The sequence below is a fragment of the Hylobates moloch genome, unplaced genomic scaffold, assembly GCF_009828535.3.
Source record: "Hylobates moloch isolate HMO894 unplaced genomic scaffold, HMol_V3 SCAFFOLD_4, whole genome shotgun sequence".
Lineage (NCBI taxonomy): Eukaryota > Metazoa > Chordata > Mammalia > Primates > Hylobatidae > Hylobates > Hylobates moloch.
Window position 1 is genome coordinate 92,991,435 of NW_026652279.1, and position 22,552 is coordinate 93,013,986.

Consider the following 22,552-nt stretch of genomic DNA (forward strand, 5'->3'; position numbering starts at 1 on the left):
TTGGGGAATCATAGTGACTTCTATTTACTCTGGTAAATTTAGTCACTGATAATCAATTCAATCTCCATGACGGTATTGACCATCAAGTGGGAAGATGTGACTTGTCTTGTAAAAACTGTGAGTGCTTCCAGGGCAAGCACTGTGAGGCTTCCTGCGTGCCGCAACAAAGCAGGAATCCAACATATGTTGCTGAATGCGTTCACGCCCCAGTACTGGAGCGAAGAGCAAGTTATTTATGGATCTCAGCCCTGTTAAAAACAATATGCATGACCCGAAAACATCATCAGCTCTCAGATATTGTACGGTATGGATTTAGCTTTTCAAGGTGAGAACTTCTTCAAGTACTATGTTAGCCCACCTACAGGAAAAACTATATTGCGGAAGAAAATGAGAGGTGTTTTTTGTTTGTTTCCCATGCACTATTTTTTGGCACTATGCGATCCGACACTACGCAGGAAACAGAGGGACCTGGAGGAAGTCCCATAGCTCAGGCCCCTCTGCACAAGCGTGCTCTCCCAGATACTCCACCCGGGTTCCCATTTTCAATTATTTCCACGTGATGGTGTATGGTGAGAAACAAGTGCCGGATTTCCCGAATCGCGGGACTCAGCGGCTTCGACAGAGCCAGGAACACGATCTGAGAGATGGGGGCGCGCACAGAGCGCTCAGTAGGGTCTCCGCGCGTGACCCCCACCCCCGGATCGCGCGCATGGCTGGGCGGCGCTCGGTGAACTTACTTTACCTTGGGGTTGAAGATTCCAAGAGGAATGGAGGGCTTGTGGCTCCAGCTCGGACAGTCTTTGGGGCAAGGAGGTGCAGGAGGCTGCGCTGTTGGATTTCTTCTCGGGGTGAGCAGGGCCGGGCTGTCCTGCCGGCTCTGGAGCGCATTATGTCGAGCCAGCGCGCACTTGTGCGGGGCTAACCGCGTTCAGCGTTGCAGGAGCTCTGCTCTTCCTCTGCACCCAAGGCCACTTCCTCCGTTCCCCCACCCCAGACCTTTTGAAGGCCACTGGTGTCTGTCCATTATGAGAGGAGCGCGCCAAGCCCGAAGAACAGAGGGAAGCTGACAGCTCCCGGAGAAGTCAGGTACTGGGGTCAACCCTGGAGTTCTGGGACCAGATCACTTCCTTTGCAGAGAAGTCTTTCCCGAAGCCCAACTGGCTGCTTTTTTCGGCGTCCTTGGAGATCTCCTTACGGCCCCCTCACTCTGGAGAGCCCGGCACCGTGCACAGGCATGCAGTTCCGAGCGCCCTCGCCCCTCAGGGCCCACGATTCGCATCCACTGGCCAGTTGGCTGAGGGTGGCCGCTCAGAGTTTGAACTACACATATCGGGCCCCACGCGAGTCTCCCTGTGGGGGTCTGATCCAGGAGGTATCGGTCCAGCTGCCTAAGGGGTCGGGACGGAGCCCGCCGCCCCGCCTCCGAGGCTGGGGTGGAGCCCAGAGGGGCGCTCCGCGGCATTCATGCATTCATTCCTTTCCCATACCCTCCTCGAGGTCTCTCCGCCGAGCAGGACTTCGCTCTCCGCTGCCTCCCTGGGCCTCCCTGGAAGGTCTGTTTCTCCTGTTAACAACGCATCATCTCCGCCACCCCCACCAGGCGTAAGGGAGACACCAGGTCCTGTCCTAAACTCTTCAAAGACATCATTATCTCCTTACCGCCTCCTTATGAGCCCACTGAAGAGTTAAATGATGTAAGCAAAGCCACGAGTAGTAAGGAAGGACTGAATTCAAGCCCAAGGCGGCGCGACCTCCGGAGTCCGAGCTCTTCCCCGTGGGAGGCACAGGCTCCGGTTGCCCGAGTCTCTGCCACCCAGAGAACTTCCAAGCAAAGCTCTGATCCCGGGCCCAACCCTGGTCAGTCGGAGGCCACACCTCTGCCCGAGTCATCCCGCACCCTCGGCTGCCCGAAGACCAGTCTCAGGCAGCCTGTGCCTCTTCTGCTCTCCTTGGCAAACCCTCGGACCTCGCGGACAAGCAGCGGTTGGCTCAATTCGCAGAGCGAAGTCGGGGCCGCAGCCTCGGAGAGGGCGGCGGCTTCTGCGTGGGGCCCGAGGACAAGTTTCTGCGCCTCCACAAACTAACTGGTCGGCGGAGCTTCAGTTCTTTGCCTGGTGAAGTTTGCTGTGGAAAACCTAGGGAGTTTATTTGTGAGGAAGGGCGTCCTGAAACTAGGCAGTGTTCGGCAAAGATCAGTGGGTAGAGGAATAAAACTCATATCAACAGCGACAGTGTGGGGGTTTGCCAGAGGAGAGGGGCTGCAGGGGGACTGGTGGGGAACTTTAGAAACTCTACAACAGCAGCTCCCAATTGCCTCTGACGACGAAGACGATGACAGCCTAAAACAATAGCTACTATTTGTGGAGGGATTCCTAGATGCCGAATTAGCATTTTACATGTATTTCTTGGTTTAAACCTCACAGCAACTCCATGAAGTAGTATTTGCCTCCACTTTCTGGATGAGGAAACTGAGTCACTGAGAGTTCGAATCATTTTATCAGGACTTCGGGCTGGGCCAATATTTGAGGGACCAGGGATGCGAGAGCAGATTTGCCCCACCCCAGAGCCCAGGCGGGTGTGGAGAACCGCAAGGAAAGAGCACTCTCAAGGATGCGCAAATTCCCCTTTCTGATCCAAGGGACTTAATTTTATCCCGAGGGACTCAATATCTCTCTCCAACAAAACAAAACAAAACGGCAACAACAAACAGCGTCTATCTTTGCAAAAAGTAAAAGAAAAGCAGCGACTCCTGGGAGTGAGGTACTGGTACTGAGCACAGGGAGCGCCGGGAGGGCCGTCGGGTGCACCACCAGGCTAAGGCGCCCATCTGAGAGCTTCCTGCTGGGAAGAGCAGAGTGGTCCTAGGGGTTGGAAGCCCTCTAAATCCGAGCATCTTTGCCTCTAACATAAGACACTTTTGGCCCTCGGCCTCCGGGGACGGAGACTCATCCAAAACAACGCTTCTTTTGGAAGGGTCACGGAAAACGGCCTCGCCTGCGTCCTCAGCTTTGGGAGGAAAGAGGAGACCTGACCATGGTGGGAGCCACCGGCGGGTTTCACCACCCGCAGCACTGAGGCGTCAGGTGGGCGGCGCTTGGCTCTGCCAGGATGCAGTATTGGCCAGCAGTACTCCGAGCTGTCTCCCACGCTCTAGGCTATATTACCTGAGAAAGTCATCTTGAGAAGATATTCTTAAATTAAAAATAAAACAAAACTGGATATTCATCCCCTCACAGGGTGCTCCAACTCAAAACTCAAGTGCACTATTTCTTAATTACCTGGTTTTCCCTGATTAGTACCGAAAAAAATAGACGCTGATCAGCCTGCCCATCATGGCAAAATCCTGTCTCTACTAAAAATACAAAAATTAGCCGGGCGTGGAGGTGTCCGCCTGTAATACCAGCTACTCAGGAGGCTGAGGTAGGAGAATCCCTGAAAAAAAGAGGAACCCGGGAACGACAGAATGAGACCCTCTCAAACAAAACCAAAACCAAAACCAAAACAAAACAAAACACGCTAATTTAATTTTAAAAGTGAATTCGAATCATCCCACTGCCAGAAAGGTTTGAAACAAAGTGAGGAGAATCAGTTTTCATCTCTTCCCATATTATCCATATTTATTAAGCATTTCCCACGAACATAACCTGAGCACAAGGCCCAGACCTTGAAAAGAAGACAGACCTGGGATGCACAGACCTGTTTGTAAAGAACTGTTAGGTAATTTTTAAAATGTTAAATAAGATAACTGGTTTTCCAAACCCTCCAATCACATACGTTTTCATAATTTCTAAAGATGTGAAGGTCATACTGGCTAGTAGTTGTTGGTTTCCAAGGCCCACCAGGCCACTGTGCTTGTCTTCAGCACAGCCTCTACCTCGGAACAGGAATTACATCCACATCCTAAATAGAAAGTTCCAAATATCTTTGGTTTAGTGGTCACCCAGGGGTCCATCTTTCTCCCTCACCCCCAGATCCAGGCCTGTCCCCCCTTGCCTTCCCTGCCAGCAGTGTGGAACTGGGGCACAGGGACTCTTGCACTGCTCCTAAGCCAGCCCTGCCGCTGCTCGCCTGCCTTGCAAGTTGTTCTCTTCCTCAGAAGAAAGGGGTGCAAGTTATAAGATGTGCAGTAGTGAAGTGTGCAGCTAGAGAAGAGGAAGAGGAGGGAGAAGAAGGGGAGGTAGGAGGAGGAGGAGGAGAAAGAAAGAGGTCAGGAAGAAAGAGGAGGAGCAAGAGGAGGGGGAGGAAAGGAAAGCAGGAGAAAGAGGAGGAAGAGGAAGAGGAGGGAGAAGAAGAGGAGGAGGGAGAGGAGGGGGAAGAAGAGGAGGAGGAGGAAGAGGAGGGGAGGAAAGGAGAGCAGGAGGAAGAGGAAGAGGAGGGAAAAGAAGAGGAGGAGGAGGAAGGGGAGGGGGAAGAGGAGGAGGAGGAAGAGGAGGACTCACTGTATTCCACTGGCATCAATTTCACGGGATCTTTGAAAACTCAAACATTTCTTTTCAATTATTTCTAAACTTAAAGGGGTCGCCCGAGTAAGAATGGCTTTATGGGCAGATTAAGGCACTCGGCCCAGCTTCCCCGCTGTGTGTTAGGGAGCCTTCCAATGTGTACGGTACAGTTTCCATTGTCTTTGAAGAGTCGGCTTCTCTAAACAGGTCCCAAGGTGGAGTGCTGTAGGCGGGCAGGGATGTGCGCCACAGCCACAAACAACGCCAATCCAGTATCACTAAAAGAGGGCCCCAATACTACAGAAACCAATGGCTCTTTTTCTTCCGGAAGGCCTGCCAGCATCTACTCGCGGGGCCCCAACTGGCACATGCGCCTGAGAGAGCGGGTTTTCCCCTTCGGTCTAAGGTGGGCCCCGCAATTGCCGCCCCATTCAACTGCCAGGGCGGGTGGTCCACGCCCGGGGTCCTCCTAGGCCCTCTGCTCCTCCTTGGCGAGTGGTTGAAGCCGCTCAGCCAGGAGCAGCTCCTGCCTCTCACCGCGGTTCCTGCGGCCGCCGAGGCGCGACGCTGGAGGGCTGTGGCGACGCGCTAAGGCCAGGCGGCAGGCGGCCCTCTCTGGCGGCAACGGGGGCAGCGGGCGGCACAGCACCTCCGGGGGGCGGCGGCGGCGGCAGCGCCAGAAGCTCCTCGCCAGAGGTAACGGCGCAGTCCTGCTCAGGCTCCGCGACCCCGCCACCCCCGACCGCTGTCCCGCCGCCGCGCTTCTTGTCCTCCTCCTTTTTCCACTTCATGCGGCGGTTTTGGAACCAGATCTTGATGTGTCTCTCGGTCAAGTTCAACATGACAGCCAGTTCCACCCGGCGCGGCCGTGAGATGTACTTGTTGAATAGGAACTCCTTCTCCAGCTCTAGCAGCTGTGCTCGCGTGTAGGCCGTGCGCGTCCGCTTGTTCTCCTCCGGCTCCGCCGCGTAGGCGCCGCCTGCGGGCGACACAGGGCGTGAGTGTGGCCCCCGGAGCCCCGCACAGCCCCCACCCACGCAGCCCAACCCCTTCAAGGGGGGCCAGGGAGCCCTAGCCCTACCAGTTGCTCCCGCCGGAGCCACCAAGCCCCAGCATCCCATTTCAGCGCCTAGTGTAGGCGCGCGAAGCCCTTCCCTAGTAACTCAAGCCCTTCCTAGTAAAGGAAGCCTTTTCACTGGAGACCAAACTCGAGTCGGCTCTCGCCGTGAGCCTAAGCTTGGCTCTGCCAATGAGTGGTCCTTGAATGCGCTCATTTAATTGGTGTTAATCAACTGATTGATGTTGATTTAAATGTATGTAATAGATAGTTAAACCGGCTAGATCCTACAAAAGCAATAAAACACCTTTAATCCAGGGCTTTAAAAAACCTCCTGATGGTGACCCACAAATGTGAGAAATACATTTCGGATCGTTGTGTAGTTCACACACGGACACTGTAGGTCAGTTATACTGACAAATCTTAAGGACATAAAACAAACGTTTACCACGTATGATGCTATCTACGTTTTTCTCCGTCATCTGCTATTTCGTTTAAAAAATACTAATTTCAACCTTGTAAATTGATTTTATGACCTGCGAATGGGTGCAACCTGCAGTTTGAAAATCTTTGTGCTAATGGAGACTGTGATACATTTTGTTATATCTGACCATGTATTTCCTCTCTCTATAGTTATATCGTAGTTAGTCCCAACCTGAGAGCCAGCAAATTCTCCATAATTGTTTTAACTTCAGCCGGACTTCTACCCGCGAAGTGAAGGAATATTGTTCTGGGGGTCACGTTGGCAGAGCAAAACTCTGGCAGCTCCAGACTCTATGCCCTGGATCCCAAATGCCCTCAGAGGTGTTGAGGGGAGACACAGGGGCCCTAGCCCAGCTGCAGAACCGACAGCCCCACGGAGGAAGGGGTAGTGATGCAGAAACAAGCCTCTCGTGTCTCCAAGATGCAATAGGACGCCCTGGCCCAGGAGGTTGGAGACCCACATTCACTATTTGCCGCTGCGCTCAGCCAGGTCCCAATCTTTTCTTTTCTGTGGAAAATACTGACTGCACCCAGGCTATGCACGCTGGTGCGGGAAGTTCCACCAAAGTTCCGAGGAGAGGCTTGTCTTAGAGCAAAGGCAGGGGACATTTCTCCTGTGAATGTTGGCTAAGCCTTAAGGAATTGAAAGGCGAGTGTGTGTGTGTTGGGGGCGGGGTTAATTTCGCGATGGAACCCTACTGGGTTTCCCCCCAGGTCGAGAAGAGGCGCCAGAAGCTGAAGCAGAGGCTAAGACCCTAGTCCAGGGAGAGTTCTACTCCCTGGGGGCATCCCCGAATCTACCTGGCATCCCACGCCTGGGAGAGAAGCCAGACGGGCCTTCAATAAACATTTTGAAGGGCTCTCCAAAGTTCTTACATTAAACCCACATGTCTCTGGGTTCCTGCCTTAGGCTGCGGGCTTCGTGAAGTCCCTGCGAGAGACTGCTCAGGGAGAGACTGTCTGGGGTGCACTATTCCCGGGGGACCTGTGCCCAGCGCAACGCGGCAGGGGTGGAGGTTGAGGATGGTGGGAAAAAGTCAAGGGCGCCGAGCCTGCGCCCTTCCCCAAGGCTCAGGGTGAGGTAGTTTAGGTGCCAGCTGGACAGCGCTGCTGAAACATTTGGGGGTCAATGTTTTTCAAAACCTCTGTTGACATTAGCATTCAGATTCGTACTGCCAGTGAGAGCCCTTTCGTCACTTCGCTCTTCCCAGGGGCAGGTGGGTTTGCAATTTTTGAATTTCGACTCCATCGAAGTTTCCCCTAGAGGAACGCAGGGATAGCAGCCGGCCCCGCAGACGGCTTCCAGGGGAAGAGAGGGGAGGTCGTCTCCTTCCCCGAGAGTCGAGCATGCAGCGGGTTAGAGGGCGCCAGCAAAGGCCTGGGGCCAACTCAAGCCCGAGAGTGTCGCCCTCCTCGGGTCCCCGAACCCACGCCAAGGCTACTGATTTGCCTTCTGGTTTTACTTTCTGGCTTCTTGGGTCAGCCTAAGCCCAAGTCCTCCAGAGCAGAGGTATCACCGCTTGGGTTGGGATAGGGAAGTTACTCCACCTCACAAATCCTCTTTCGGGACCCTGATGTCGCCCATTTCCTGAGGAAGGCCCAGGGTGGGAAAGCAGGAGCTCCGGGGGCCTAGGAAGCCAGAAGAGAGGCCTGGAGGGGAGGCAGCCCTGGAAGAAAACTGGGTGAGGACGGGGAGCCCCCCACCTTTGTTTGAGGGACTGTCCTCCCGCCTCCTAAGAACCCCGCATTTCCGGAGACTTCAAGGCCTTTGGCCCTGGCCCTGCGAGCTGGATAAGTTCGCAGAGGCGCCGCGGCAGCTTCTGGTGCCCGTGTCAACTGGGTTTCGCTGGAGGTGGGGACGACTGCAGCGCAGTTCAGCCCTCGTCCTGCCTCAGGACCTTCGCCTTAGCAAGAAAGTGAACTAGGAAGAAGAGAGTCCTGTGGACCCCAGGCGAGCTGGGGTCCCCCTCCCTCTCCCGCACAAAGCCCCTCCTGGCTGCGCCTGGGGTCAGTGTCAGGCAGGGCTGGCCAGACCTCGCAGATGGGCGCTGAGAATTTTCGGGGTGGGCCGGGGAACGCCGGCTCGAGCTGTTTTCCCCTACTCCCCGGCTGCCAGTTGAAAGGAAAAGGCAACTATTTGTGGTGCAGGTGTGACCAGAAGTGGCTGAGGCACGGCAGAGATGACAGTGAGTAGCGGCGACGACACAGGCCAGAATTCGCCGCTCGCGCGGGGCCGCGAATGACCCGGGGGCTACTCCGTGCCTCCGGCTCCCGGCTCCAGGAAAGACCTTCTGTTCTCTGCCGTCGCGGAGGGCCGCAGGAACCAGGCCTCTCGCCTCCCCACCAGCTAGGCAGGGAGCGCCCATCTTCTGAAAAATTACTTCCTGGGAAGCAGTGCGGGGAGACAGCTGCAATTGCTTTCGGTTGGTGAAAAACGAATTCGCTTCTGAGATTGCTCTCCTAGCTGCCAGGCTCTGACGTTGAGAGGCCGGCCTTCAGCCTCGCGGTGAGCCCCCGCCTTGCCCCAGTCCCTTCCTCTTTACCCCTATCCTGTTTCCCCAACCAGGACAGCCGGACACTGCGGGGCTGGGTGCAGTTTCCTTTCCCTCCCTGCCTTTCTGCACCTACCTGGCGCCTCTAGATGCCTGCCCTTCCTTAACTAAGCGCGGGAAGTGAGGGGCTCCGGGGCTCCAAAGGCGATCTGGGGCCTCGGTCCGAGGCACCCTTGTCCCTACTCGGCTTCCTCGACGTGGACTACCAAGGAGTCCTGGGTTCCCAGATGCCCTGCTCGAGGAGGATCTGTAGTGTCCGAAGCCCTGAGCAGGACTCAGCCTCGGCTCTCTAAGGATGGCGCTGGGAGCGCGGGCTCCTGGGGCGAAGATGGGCTCAGCGAACAGGGAAGGAAGGAATTTAGGCTCCCAGGAGAGCTGGGTGGGAAAGACGCTTCAAACTGGACCAGAGAAGCACTGCTGTGAGGGATGGCCTCGGTAGCTCCCTGATGTAGTTTAGTCCGACCCGGGATAATCCAAGGTGCCGGGAACAGAGAGAAGTCTCCTGGGAGCGCTTGGAGGTAAGGCGGCCAGGTGAGAACCGGAAAGGAAAAAGGGGTGGGGAGCCAGGCTTACCTGCCCACTGGCCTTTCCACGCGTGAGCTTTGGTAGACTTCATCCATGGGAAAGGCAGCTGGACGCGGTTGGGCTCCTCCAGGACGCCCGGCTCGGTTCCCTCCGGGAAGGGCCCGGCGGGCGGGTGGGGGAGCGCGAGTTGAGCTGGGAGGTGGTGGTGAAGGTGCGCCACCGCGGGGTCGTCGGCGAGGGGGGGCACCTCGTACGGGGAGATGTCCGGGGGGCTGCCCTGCTCCAGCGCGCCCAGGGCGCCAGGGAACGGGTGCGGCGGCGGCGGAGGGGGCTGGCGGCCCATGTACAGGCACGCCGGGGGGCTGGCGCTAAACTCCGGCGCCGGGCCTCGCTGGAACGCGCATGGGTCCTTGTAAAGCTGCGTGGCCGTGTAGTACTGCTCCTCGCCGTTCATGGCTGCGGCCCGGGATTGGGCACCGGGAGCCAGGAGTCGGGAGCTGGAGCCGGGGACTTGGCACTGTGCGGCGTTCCCACTCCCGGCGCTACCCCTGCTCGCTTTGACAGCTCCGCACTGATCTCAGAGGGAACCCGCAGCCAGCGCGGACCGGCGGGCCGGCCGCCGCGCCATAGGCTCTGCGGGGCCCCACGTGGTTCAGCCGGGGGCCGTGATTGGCGTGGCTGACCGCACTGAGAGGCGAGGCCCAGGTACCTGCGAGCACCTGCTTTCGTTCCAATTTTCTCTCTCAGCTGAGTTTGCTGCACACCCCTGAACGGGCAGCTGGCAGTGCTCTCCAAAGTGGGCGCTCATGAAAACATTAGAACCACTCATTTATAGAAACATTTTCACCGTGGCTTAAAAGTTTCTATTTTCCTACATTTTTCTATTTTCTATTTTCCTCTATTTTTTCTATTATATTTGATAATGGACATAGTGTGTTTGTTAATTGATGTAGTTTACAAGGAGACATGTTGAGGTTTTAATTTTTTTTAACTGTTGGGGAATACGATAAAAAAAAAAGTTTGCAGACCCAGCTGTTTAGGTCAGAAAGATTTGATTCTATTTTATTTATAAAGTTTGTTCACAGCCACCAAGATGTCGGTTAAAAAACACACAAAACTCTGGCATTCGTTGTGTGTTTTTACTTGTGGATGTGCTACAAGTACTTCTGGGGTGTAAACGGTAACTTCTGAAGCATTCGCAGAGACTTTTTAAAGTCTTTTTTTTAAAATTGAAGAGTATTACAAATTTTGGTTCTGGAAAATTGGGGCCCATTTGGCCAACCCGGAACGTAGCTTACCAATACAGCGAAGGGGAAAGATGCGGCCTTCCTCTTGGGGCTGCGAGGCAGGGGCAGGTGTTGGCACGGGGGTTCCAGACCCTTGACGACTCTCTACGGGCCGGGACCCTGGCGGAGTTTGCCTGCGGAGAACACTCACTCTCTTCTGCTTGCAATTGAAATAAGGCAAGCGGGAGAGGGGGAAGTGGAGGAAGAGTTACATATTTAGAGAAAGAAATAAAAACGCTGCATTTTCCATGATAACGTCTGTGCTTGGCTTCAAACCATTCAGTAACTTCTGGGCATTCTGGGGTCCTGACTTAAACAGGACCACTTTTTCTGCACCCACTGCCGCGGATGGATGATCTCCGGGTGGCGGTGACGTCCAACCCCCTGCCTGGGCATGATCCGCTAGGCCTGGCGGCCGGACCAGCCTCTGACTGGATACTCCCGAAATGAGGACGTTTCTCGAAACGCCACTGAGGGTTTTAGAAAAACTAGACAGCTTTGCAGAAACGTCTCAGCAAGAGAGAGCTTGAACCACAAAGAACCAAGCAAGAGAAAAATCACTGCACCGCCTTTCCTAAACAACGCACCAACATCCAGACCTTTGAGAGTCGATCTTAATGTATTTCTTTCTTCCTACTGGAAATATTTGTGTTTTAAGTGCGGATTGAGTGCTCTATTCTAAGGACTCTTTATTTTTATTAAAAGGCAAAAAAGCCAGTCGGGAATGTGGACTTCTCTGCAGATTCCTTCTCTTGCGGGAGGCTGGTATAGTCTCAGCATTTGCTCCGATATGTGAGAACTCATGTGTGTGGCTTCCCGGCCTGTGGCCTCACGTGTGTGGCTCTGATGTGTGGCTCCCTGGCTTGTAGATGCCCTTGCTGTCACCGAAGACAGGCCAAGGTAAGCAAGGCGGCGGGCGGGGAGAGTTTCGGTGATTTCTTCAGGGAAAAGTGCCACCTGCAGTCTTGGTGGGGGCAGAGAGTGAAAGGCCGTGGGGCCCGCGCACTTAATCTCTGTGCGCCAGCGTCAATGAGTCCATTGTCTGCTGCCGCGGAGAACTCTACCCTATCACCCTGGCCGCGAGTGACCACATCGATTAGGAGGGCAGGCTGGAGGGGGTTGCCCGGCCGCGGCGTGTTGACCCTTGGAGATAATCTGCCGAGTCGCCGCGGGTTGACTTGGCGACGCGGTTATGAGCGGACTGCAAGCTCCGCTCAGGACAAAGATCGGCCACTTTTCCCCTCCCCCTCCTTTTCCTCCCCCTTCCCCTCCTCCCTGGGCACCCCGACACCCACTCTGGACTCAGTCTGCGCCCCACTCTCCCTCCCCTGCTCCCCGCCTAGCCTGCCACCCCCGGAGTGTTTACTTTGCACTTCTCAACTAATTGCACATTTCTGTAAATTGGTCTCCATTTCGATGCTTCATTTGCTTCCATTTAATATTTTTGCTCGGCCCTGCAGAAAGAAAAGAGGCTCTCAGCAGAAAGCAAATCCGCCGGTTGCGGTCGCCGGCAAAAAACTGGGTACCCGCGGCTGTGGGGGAGGAGGCTGGGAGCACCGGGGGTGTTCCATGGAGGCGCGTTCTCACTTTCACAATTAGCATTTTCTGCTGCCTGCGACCTGTAGAAGGGACCCAGGAAGCAAAGGTCAAACAGCCATTTATTATTGCTATTATTGTTATTAGATGAGACAAAGTTATCTGGAATTTTATCACGTACAGCCGTATAAAAAACGCATCAAGCGGAACCCTCCGCTGAGTAAGGTCGTGTGTTGTACTTCCCCGTGGATCTAGCTCCTGGAATCATAAAATCGCCGAGTCCATTACAGGCGAAATGCGTTTCCGCTCTGAATCCCCGCTGACGCCTGCGCCCCCTCCAAGCCGCCTCGCCCACAACAGGCCCGGCAGCGATACCGAGCCATTAGGCGAGCACCTTCCCGAGCCATTTAACAGCAGCTCTTATGGATAAATAAACAAAAAAGGCTGTAAACCAATTAAAGTGTGGACAGTGAAAAAGTCGTTTATTAGCAGGACGTCCTGATAGTCCTCGCTGATACTGCAGGTCCTTGTCGGCCCTCTTCCCCCTTTCCCTTCACAGAGACGCGGTTTGCACCCAGGAGAACACAGGTTACCTTGTTCTTGGTAAGTGGCTAAGTCTTCCTCGGTGGTTTCAGAGGCATGCTAAGGGCTGAATTTGGCTTGGTGATAAGATTTTTAAGCCATTGCATCCCATTATAAATGAAAAAAAAAAACAGATGAATCCCACTTAACTCCAAGGTATACATCATGAATGCACATGGAATTTATATTCATTTTATAATTAAATCTCTGTTGAAAATAAAAATTAAATTATTTCTTGAGTTGGAAAATTCTGTAAAGCAAACGATGTGATCTGTGGAATGAGAATACTTCTATAATTGATTGCACTTTTGTTCATTAGCATTTCCTTCAATGAGCACTAATGCCGGCAGGTTTTCATTCTCCTAAGTCGAATCAATGTTTCCCTCCTGCTGGTTTATAAATACCCAGAATTGGCCGAGCGCAGTGGCTCACGCCTGTAATCCCAGCACTTTGGGAGGCCAAGACAGGCAGATCAGGAGGTCAGGAGATCGAGACCATCCTGGCTAACATGATGAAACCCCGTCTCTACTAAAACTACAAAAAAATTTAGCCGGGCGTGGTGGCGGGCGCCTGTAGTTCTAGCTACTCCGGAGGCTGAGGAAGGAGAATGGCGTGAACCCGGGAGGCGGAGCTTGCAGTGAGCCGAGATCGCGCCACCGCCCTCCAGCCTAGGCGACAGAGCGAGACTCCGTCTCAAAAAATTTAAAACAAAAAACAAAAAACAAAAAAACCCAGAATTTGGTATCCAGGTCTGAGAGGGGCCAGGGAAACACAGCTTGGGTTGTGGGGATTGGAGAGAGGAAACGACCTCAGACTTTGAATGAAGGGTTTTCCAATATTCCTAGGGCTAAGCAATCTAGTGAAAATAAGCAGAGAGCTGAAATTATTTTCCAGATGATTCAGTGCTCCCTGAACTGTAAAGATAAAAGCAGCTTAAAAACCGAATTGAATTGGGTAATTGTCTTATTCCCTACCTTGTTAGCTCTCTCTGGTGTAAGAGGAGTAGAGGGGCAGGAGGGGAAGGGCTCCGTGTGCCCCAGAACTGTCTGCTGCTTCCTCCAGCCACTGCTCAACGCTTCCTCCCTGGGAGTGGGGCCCCCAGACACTAGCTCTTTCCACTTTTGGTTTAATCCTTCCGTGGTCCTCAGTTCACTCTGCAGATGAAAGGAAAAGTATGAAAGAACGTTGAGGCTCCAAAGGACCTGAGGTCAGCTGTTGCTCCCCACTCCTGGTGTTCCCGGTGGCTCACCCCCTACAGCTCTGGACTCACCCCTTTCGTTGTCTCGTCTCTGGTTCTACCTTCCAGATATGCAGTCTCCAGAAATCCTTGCTGCTTCCCTTCTGAGCTTAGTCCTAGGTAACCAGCTCCTTGCTTCCACACAGTTCCTTTTCTTTGCCTTCCACCTCCTCCTCCCACCACCATTTCCTATGACTAATCCTTTGTTCTCCTAGGAGCCTTTCCTTACCTCCAGGTTCCTGCTGCAGCCCAAAGAAGGCTTGACCCACACTACCCTCCAGCCTTCTTCCTCAACCATCCTACATTTCACATGGTTTATGGTTTGAGGGACCCAGATTTTCGGTAACATGTACCGATCAAATGCCTGTAGATCTCTCACTGTGCACCTGCCTGCACACTCTTTGAGTGACCAAAACTCATTGGTAGAAATATGTGCTGGCTTTGGTGGGCCACAGAAAGGTCAGGAGCTGCATACACCTGTCCTCCACATCAGGCTCTGCCCTGCACAAGCTGTGCGTCCCTTGCCAAGTTACATGACTTCACTAACCTTCCTGCCCTTATTTGTAAAATGGAAATACTAGCACTGTCCCATAAGCTGGCCCCGTGGCACATAGTAATCATAATGGCAAATGCACGGAGCCAGGCGTTGTTCAAATATTTTCCAATGTTAACCCCATGAGCCAGTTACTGTTATCCCATTTTCCAGTGGAGAAAATTGAGGCCCAGTGATGGTAAGTTACTTGCCTAGAATTATATAGCTAGTAAGTGGCAGAGCCTAGATCCAAGCAGAGATGATGTGGCTTTTTCTTTTTTTCCAGATAGAGTTTTGCTCTGTCTCCCAGGCCGGAGTGCAATGGCGTGATCTCAGCTCACTGCAACCTCTACCTCCTGGGTTCAAGCGATTCTCCAGCCTCAGCCTCCCAAGCAGCTGGGATTACAGACATGTGCCACCACGCCTGGCTAATTTTGCATTTTTAGTAGAGACGGGTTTCACCAAGTTGGTCAGGCTGATCTCAAACTCCTGACCTCAGACGATCTGCCCGCCTTGGCCCCCCAAAGTACTGGGATTACAGGCATGAGCCACCACACCTGGCCTTGATGTGGCCTTAAAATCCATTCTGTTGGCTGTGACACTATACTATCTTACTATATAGTAGGCACTCAAAAAATATTTTTTATTGTTTTTGTGAGAATTCAATGAGACAAAACATCTAATGTTCTTGGCACTTTGAAAGCATTCAATAAATGGTCATCTCTTCCTTTCTCCCCCAGCATTGCTTTTAATGTGCATATAAGCATTGAACTATTGGCTATTACTGCATCCAGAAGAATGGCAGACTATCACCATGAGCTGATGTCTAAAGATATTTCCAGATGGGTAGACCTGGAAAGGTATATTCAGGAACACTGGGAAGAATTACTTAGTAGGTCTATTACTCAGTCTTTTAGGGGAACGTGCCCCCAGGTACAGTCCTGCTTAAAAGGGCTGGAGGAGGCGGATTGCTGGAGAACTCTCATGTCAGCCATCAGCACACCACAGAGAGACTCCACAGGTGTGGAGAAGGGGCAGGGCCTTCTTTTTCACAGCCGGGAAAGCCAAAATAAACACTCGAGTGGGTGAACTAATCACAACTCAAAATGCCTTAGCTAGCCCAGTAGGTGTGGAACCCAGCATCTAAGTAGTGTGTCCTGGCCAGAGACCACTCCCCTAGCATTGTCTGTGGTTCTTGCATTCATGGGTTGGAGATGAAGCTATTATCATAAACTCAGAGGAAACCTTAAAATGTCTAGGGAGGGAAGGGAGTCATTCTAGTCTCTAGGCCAGAACAGAGCTGGAATCCTGCCTCATTCCTGCTTTTTCCACATCAGAAAAAGGGTCATGGTCAACCCTGGTTGTCTTTGTGAGGGTGCAGGAACACTGCCGTTAAAGTGATTCCTCTGTATGTCCCCCCAAATCAAGATCCACGTAAAAATGTTACAATTAGACATCGATGGGGTTAAGATGGGAGAATCAATGCTAAACTCAGAGCAGCACAAGTGAAGGCTTCTCTTTTGATGGCCTAGGCTAGGTCCACAGACTCTCTGGCAAAGATTAAAGTAAAAAGCTAACTGACTGTGGTCTCAACTTTATCAAATTTTCCAATTAGGAATTCCTCCTATGGCAGATATCTCTTAGCAGTGTATTGTTGTGCACAGAGACGCAGTATTTGAATACATTTATTTTTTATATTTTCTCCAGTTACATATTGCAACACATTTACCGTTAGGCAAATCTCAGAAAAATACAAACTCTTACTAATCAATGAAGTAACATGAATTTATAGGGAAGTGTTCCTGGAAGTGTGACTCATGGACTGTGTATATCAAGAATCACTGGGATGCTTATAAAATGAAAATATTTGAGCCCAACCCCAGACCTTCTGAATAACGATATGGGGGTGAGTGAGACTGGGGAGTCTGCATTTTAAACACATACACAGTCATTCTTTTTTTTTTTTTTTTTTTTTTTTTGAGACAACATCTTACTCTGTTGCCTAAGCTGGAGTGCAGTGGCGCGATCTCGGCTCACTGCAACCTCCACTTCCCGGGTTCAAGTGATCCTTCTGCCTCAGCCTCCCAAGCAGCTGGGACTACAGGCACGTGCCACCATGCCTGGCTAATTTTTTTGTATTTTTAGTAAAGATGGGGTTTCACTATGTTGGCCAGGCTGGTATTGAACTCCTGATCTCTTGATCTGTCCACCTTGGCCTCCTAAAGTGCTGAGATTACAGGCGTGAGCCACTGCACCTGACCACAGTCATTCTTGTGAACATTATAAGTTGAGAACGACAATAGACACCTCAAGTATAATTTATTTGTTATATAGAGATTTATATACTCTCTTAAAGAACACATGAAGCATGCCCATTCAAATAAAAATATACCTGTGCATCATAAGGTTCTGGTGAGGTTGAAATGAAGAAATCCTAGAAAAATGCCTAAGTCAGTGCAGAAAGCAGAAGTTCAATAGATGTTATTTGAACCCCTATATGGACAAGACGCTTATCAATCCTCAACATTCTCGTAGGTCTGCCTTTCTCTCTTATACATCGCCCATTTTTAAATTTTACTTATCTTCTTAATTGAGACAGGGTTTCCCTCTGTTATCCAGGCTGGATTGCAGTGGCACAATCTTACCTCACTACAGCCTCAACCTCCTGGGCTCAAACAATCTTCTCTCCTCAGCCTTTGGAGTAGCTGGGACTACAGGCATGCTCCAACATGCCCGGCTAACTTTTTCTTTTTTCTTTTTTCTTTTGTAAAGGCAAGGTCTTGCTATGTTGTTCAGGCTGGTCTTGAACTCCTGCTCAAGCGATCCTCCCACCTAGGCCTCCTGAAGTGCTAGGATTACAGGCATAAGCCACCTTGTTCAGCATCCATTCTTTGTGACTAAGTATTAAGGGGAGATCAGCATCATCTTACTTTGCTATTGTGTTTACTTGGACTGAGCTCTTTAGAAACAGTGGGACTCTCCTTGAGATGTTAATGTGGCTCCAACATGGGCTCTGTGAACCTGAGCTGAGCATTTCCAGTCACAGTAGCTACCACATAAGAACAAATAAAGGGAGGCAATAAAACCAAAGCAAATTGATTCATCTCCAGGCAGTACCATTAACTTGGGTCTTAATGCAATGCTCTGTCTACACTGAACATGACCAAATAGCTTCCTTTAAAGGTAAATGAATTTTATATAATTTGCAGCTAATTCCATTTAATTCTGCCCACATGAGCATGTGATAAGGGAATGTTAAACTGGTTAACAACAACAGGCTAAAAGGGGCGTTCAGGAGGAGCCAATATTTGATTTCCAAGTGCTGTGGCTCAACTCTGAGAAATCCAGATTACTATGAGTGTGTTGGTTTCTTGGTTATTTGCTTTCTGTTCTCCTAGCTCCTGAGTAAAGGGCAGCGAGAAAACACTAGGATCCCATCTGTCACAATGAGGCCAGTTACAACAATAGCAACTACTCTTTTTTTTTTTTTTTTTTTTTTTTTAATAAAAATCACTCCTGGTCTGACAAACTCCCTTTGGACTGCAGGGAATCAGGAAGAGTAAAAATACTAGAATCAATAACAACTTTGTTATCTAGTAACTTAAACAACCCTTGCCTGCTGGGATGGCAGAACAGGCTTTCTTATCTTGGAAACAGGAAAACTTTCTGGATAGTAAATTATTTTTCACCAAATGTTTCTAACTGCATTAGGTTCCTAGAGAAAGTGCTTAAGGTAGGAACCATGCAAAATTGTAATCACTTAGACATGTTATTTTAAAACATGGGAAATAATTAGGTCTTGAAGCCTAATACATATTGTTTCCTCTTTCTATTCAATAGAATGCCAGCTGGGCACGGTGGCTCATGCCTATAATCCCAGCACTTTGGGAGGCCGAGGTGGGTGGATCACTTGAAGTCAGGAGTTCGAGATCAGCCTGGCCAGCATGGTGAAACCCCATCTCTACTAAAAATACAAAAATTAGCCAAGCCGGGTTGCGTGCACCTGTAATCCTGGCTACTGGAGAATCGCTTGAACCTGGAAGGTGGAGGTTGCAGTGAGCCAAGATCACGCCACTGCCTTCCAGCCTGGGTGATAGAGTGAGACCCTCTCCCCCCTGCAAAAAAAAAAAATGTCAACAGTTGTATAATTATTTGAATACTGAAAACTTTGATTGGGAAGTTCTTATTAAATGTCTGGATCATCTGGTCAACTTGATCTTCCTTCTTGTATCAGCGCTTGCCCCATGCTGTGCTCTCCTGAGAGCCTTCATCATTTGCATTGGAGTCTTGAGACTCAGGAAAGCTCTCTACTGAACAAACTACCTAAAAAGCAGCAGGGAGTGGGCCGAGTTTGATTTGGGTGTTGCACACTTATTTCTTTGAATGTAAGTAGTGTTGATGCAGTTCAAGAGCTATGAAATATGCTTTATTTTGAAGAGAGCCGTCTCTCCTATAGTGCGGCTGCATGCAACAGCAACTAACTACGTTGTGCACACACCCACCGAAGAGATTATTGTGACCCGATTCATTTAGATAATTAAAGGGAAAGTAGAGGCTGAGAAGCTTTAAGGATCAAGTTTGTCTTTACTGCTCCAATTTGCTCCCATGGTTGTCAACTGTATGCTGAGCTTTCAGTACAAACCCTATCATTTTGTCAGAGGTGTTTGAACCACAGCAACTCCATCTTCAATAGGGCCTGGGTAAAATGAGGCTGAGACCTACTGGGCTGAATTCCCAAGAAGTTAAGGCATTCTTAGTCACAGGATGAGATAGGAGGTCGGCACAAGATACAGGTTATAAAGACCTTGCTGATAAAATAGGTTGCAGGAAAGAAGCTGGCCAAACCCCACAAAAGCCAAGATGGTGACCGGAGTGACCTCTGGTCATCCTCACTGCTACACTCCCACCAGCGCCATGACAGCTTACAAATGCCATGACAACATTAGGAAGTTACTCTATATGACCCAAAAAGGGGAGGCATGAATAATCCACCCCTTGTTAGCATATAATCAAGAAATAACCATAAAAATGGGCAACCTGCAGCCCTCAGGGCTGCTCTGTCTATGGAGTAGCCATTCTTTTATTCCTTTACTTTTCTAATAAACTTGCTTTCACTTTATGGGCTCACCCTGAAATCTTTCTTGCGCAAGATCCAAGAACCCTCTCTCAGGGCTGTATCTGGACCCATTTCCAGTAACAATTTCACATTAACACCTAATAGATGTGTCTTTAAAGTCAGCACAGGCAGCTCTATATAATATCAACAATATATTCCACATATACAAAATTAAATAGTATTATCTTTGTTTCCCAGATTTTATGGCCAGCCTATATAGGTAAACTGACCTAATTTCTATTGGTTTTTCTTGGGAAAGAAGCATACATGGAACTAAAATTCAATTTAGGGGAAGAAATTTTTTTTTCTTTTTCTACCAGTGGTGTATTGTAAAACACAATCAATCAGTGTTGTCTACTTCATTTGCAAAGCAATTTGTTAGACTCTGCCAACATGGTCACAATCAAACCTTGAAGTTTCTAAAAGTTAGAGATTGCCATGAATCCAGATAAACAGCAGTGTTTTCTTACCTTCCCAGCAAATTGTGACAGGTGATAACAAAAAGGCAAACAAAAGTCGTTAACCCCTAGCCTGGTGTAATCTGTCTCCTGCCCTGTAATTACACAGAATTGGGATTTTTCTCAAGAAAGTAGAGTGACATTATTTACCTTTTTGTATTTATACGACTGTTAGCCAAATTTAAATATAGTAGCTAGAGAAATTCAGTAAGGAAAAGTACTGGGAAACATTAGAATTTTCCCCTCTTCCCCTGCTGTGTTTCCTTATGAACCTCTTCCCTGCAAGCCCCAGGTCATTTTTTAAGAGAAAACTGATCTTATGCCATCTACTATTTATAATAGTCTAGGATTTTGGTTTTGATTATTGCTTGATATGAGGAGAGAAAAGAACTGGAGGTGTTTTCTGTATATTTCAGCTGAAAAAATAATTTAACAAAGTTGATGGTGTTTCAAGAGAGTTTTTTTCAGTATGTTGGGTGAAGAGCAGTGGAGAGGTCTTGAAAACTAGATAGCCGCATGGCCTGACCTGTTCCTCATTCTCATGTAATTCAAACTCCGTTTTTCTACAAAGACATACTCAAAAAGAATCAGCTTTGTTCAACTTCTAAGAAAATCAGTAATTAGAGCAATGGAAATAACTAGCACCTTAGCCCCAAATTTTGCATGAAACTCTTACATCTGTCCGGTTCCTAGGTGTTTCACAAAATTTATATCCTTTCTCCTGCTCTCTCCATCCATACGGAGCCTTGCAGCACACCTTCAGTTTACGGCAAGGAGTCATTATAGTTCTTGTCATTTGGTGCCCTGCAGAAACACATTCTTTTCCAACAGATAAGCAAAGGTACGGGTGACTCTCCATATCCCCAGGGGATTGGTTCCAGGACCCCGTCCCACTCCCCCAAAACACCAAAATCCAAGCAGTCACAGGTTGAAAACGTCAGCTTGGCTCTCTGTATCCTCTGCTTCCGCATCCTTGGATCCAACCAACCGCAGATTGAAAATAATGTGATTGGTTGGATCCCTCCAATGCAGAACCTGCGGATACGGAAGACCAACTGTACTAAAGTCACAGTTATGACTTCGTTGTTTTAGTTAAGTAGCCCTTTGAGGTTATAATGAATGCTATGAATCATTTCTCCAGAAAAACACACACGTGTCTAAGTACACAATATTCTGCATGAGATTTTGGGAAATTCATAACCCCCACCCTCCGTTCCATAGTCCGTCTGTCACCTGGAACAAGTCTGTGCCCAGCTTGTCCTTTTCATCTCTACTTGTGAATTTTTGGTTGCTGCTACTGTGCACTCTCTGGAACTTTATAACAGTTGCTCCCTTGTAAATATTCACAAGGATCATTGTTTGTTTATTGGATTGGGGATATTCGTGCTGTACACAGGGGACTTACATGTTGGATAATTGTCGCTCAGTTTTCTTACTGTAATCACCTGCTCCACAAGGGTAATAAACATACTGAAGGTCAAATAGTGAGTTTGGAAGATATGAAATAATAATTCTAAGATTAATTAGAAATTCATAGACTTACAGGTGCTTTGAACTGTGACATTGATCTGTTGCCATAAATGGTAGTTTGGCTTAAGATCGTTTTTTCCTTCCTTCCCTTGTCTAAATATCTACTCTATACCAGGCACTGTTGCCAGGCTTTGGAGATTTAGGAGAACCAGACATAATTTTTACCCTAGGGGCCTTAGATTCTAGTAGTGGGAAGAAAACAAGCACACACGCACACACACAGACATACCCCACACAAAGCACACCACACAGGCACCATACACATACAACAAACACAAAATACACACATCACACAGACACCACACACACAACACACACACAGCACAGCACACACCCCACACACCACACACAGCACACACACAACATACACAAAACACACACACACAGCACACAAAACACATATACAACACACACCACACACCACACCAAACACACACCACACACATACACACACCATACACACACACCACACACACCACACAAAACACACACACATCACATACCACACACAACACACAACACACATGCATGAACATACACACACAGTAAAAAAAACTCTAGATGCCCCCAAAGTGTGGCTCTTCCACCTCTGACTGGAAGCTGGTGAACACATTACTCACACAGACGCAGTCTGTCTCCCTTGTGGCCCAGGTTCCAGTTATTTCCTGAAAGCAGCGAGGGTATGGTAGGGCTTCATCACACACTCACAGTTTGACTTTGGACTTTTAGCTGACCTGTGTTTCCAATTTCGCATCTACTGAATGTCAGCGTGGTAAGTGGTTAAAAGGATGGTCTCTGAAGCTGGCCTGTTCTGGCTTGAATCTTGGCATCACCATTTATTAGTTGTGTAGCCTTGGGGAAGTTTCCTTAACAAAGTTGTTAGACTTTGTTTGGCCTCGGGGAAGTTTCCTGACGTCTTTGTGCTTCAGTTTCCCTCTCTGTAAAGTGAGGATAAAGAAATGTCTTCCAGCCGGGTGTCGAGGCTCTTGCCTGTAATACCAGCATTTTTGGAGGCAAAGGTAGGAGGATCCCTTGACCCTGAGAGTTCAAGACCAGCCTGGGCAACATAGCAAGGCCTCTGTCTCTATTAAAAAAAAAAAAAAAATTCAGCTGGGCGCGGTGGCTTACACCTGTAATCCCACCATTTTGGGAGGCCAAGGTGGGCATATCACAAGGTAAGGAGATCGAGACCATCCTGGCTAACATGGTGAAACCT

General features: G+C 49.8%; 1 protein-coding gene across 1 annotated transcript; it reads right to left on the reverse strand.

Moving 5' to 3' along the window:
- Positions 1-4,975: 4,975 nt before the first annotated feature.
- On the reverse strand, positions 4,976-9,513 carry PDX1 (pancreatic and duodenal homeobox 1). The gene is made up of 2 exons (XM_032149166.2): positions 9,108-9,513; positions 4,976-5,421 (listed from the first exon to the last, which is right to left on the reverse strand). The coding sequence occupies exons 1-2, from the start codon at positions 9,511-9,513 to the stop codon at positions 4,976-4,978; spliced, it is 852 nt and encodes a 283-aa protein (XP_032005057.1).
- Between the last annotated feature and the right edge of the window lie 13,039 nt (positions 9,514-22,552).

Coding starts and splice junctions, on each gene's coding strand:
- PDX1 (XM_032149166.2), bottom strand. CDS start 9,513: ATGAACGGCGAGGAGCAGTACTACACGGCCACGCAGCTTTACAAGGAC. Junction 5,422..9,107: donor GTGGAAAGGCCAGTGGGCAG/GTAAGCCTGGCT, acceptor TGTCGCCCGCAG/GCGGCGCCTACGCGGCGGAG.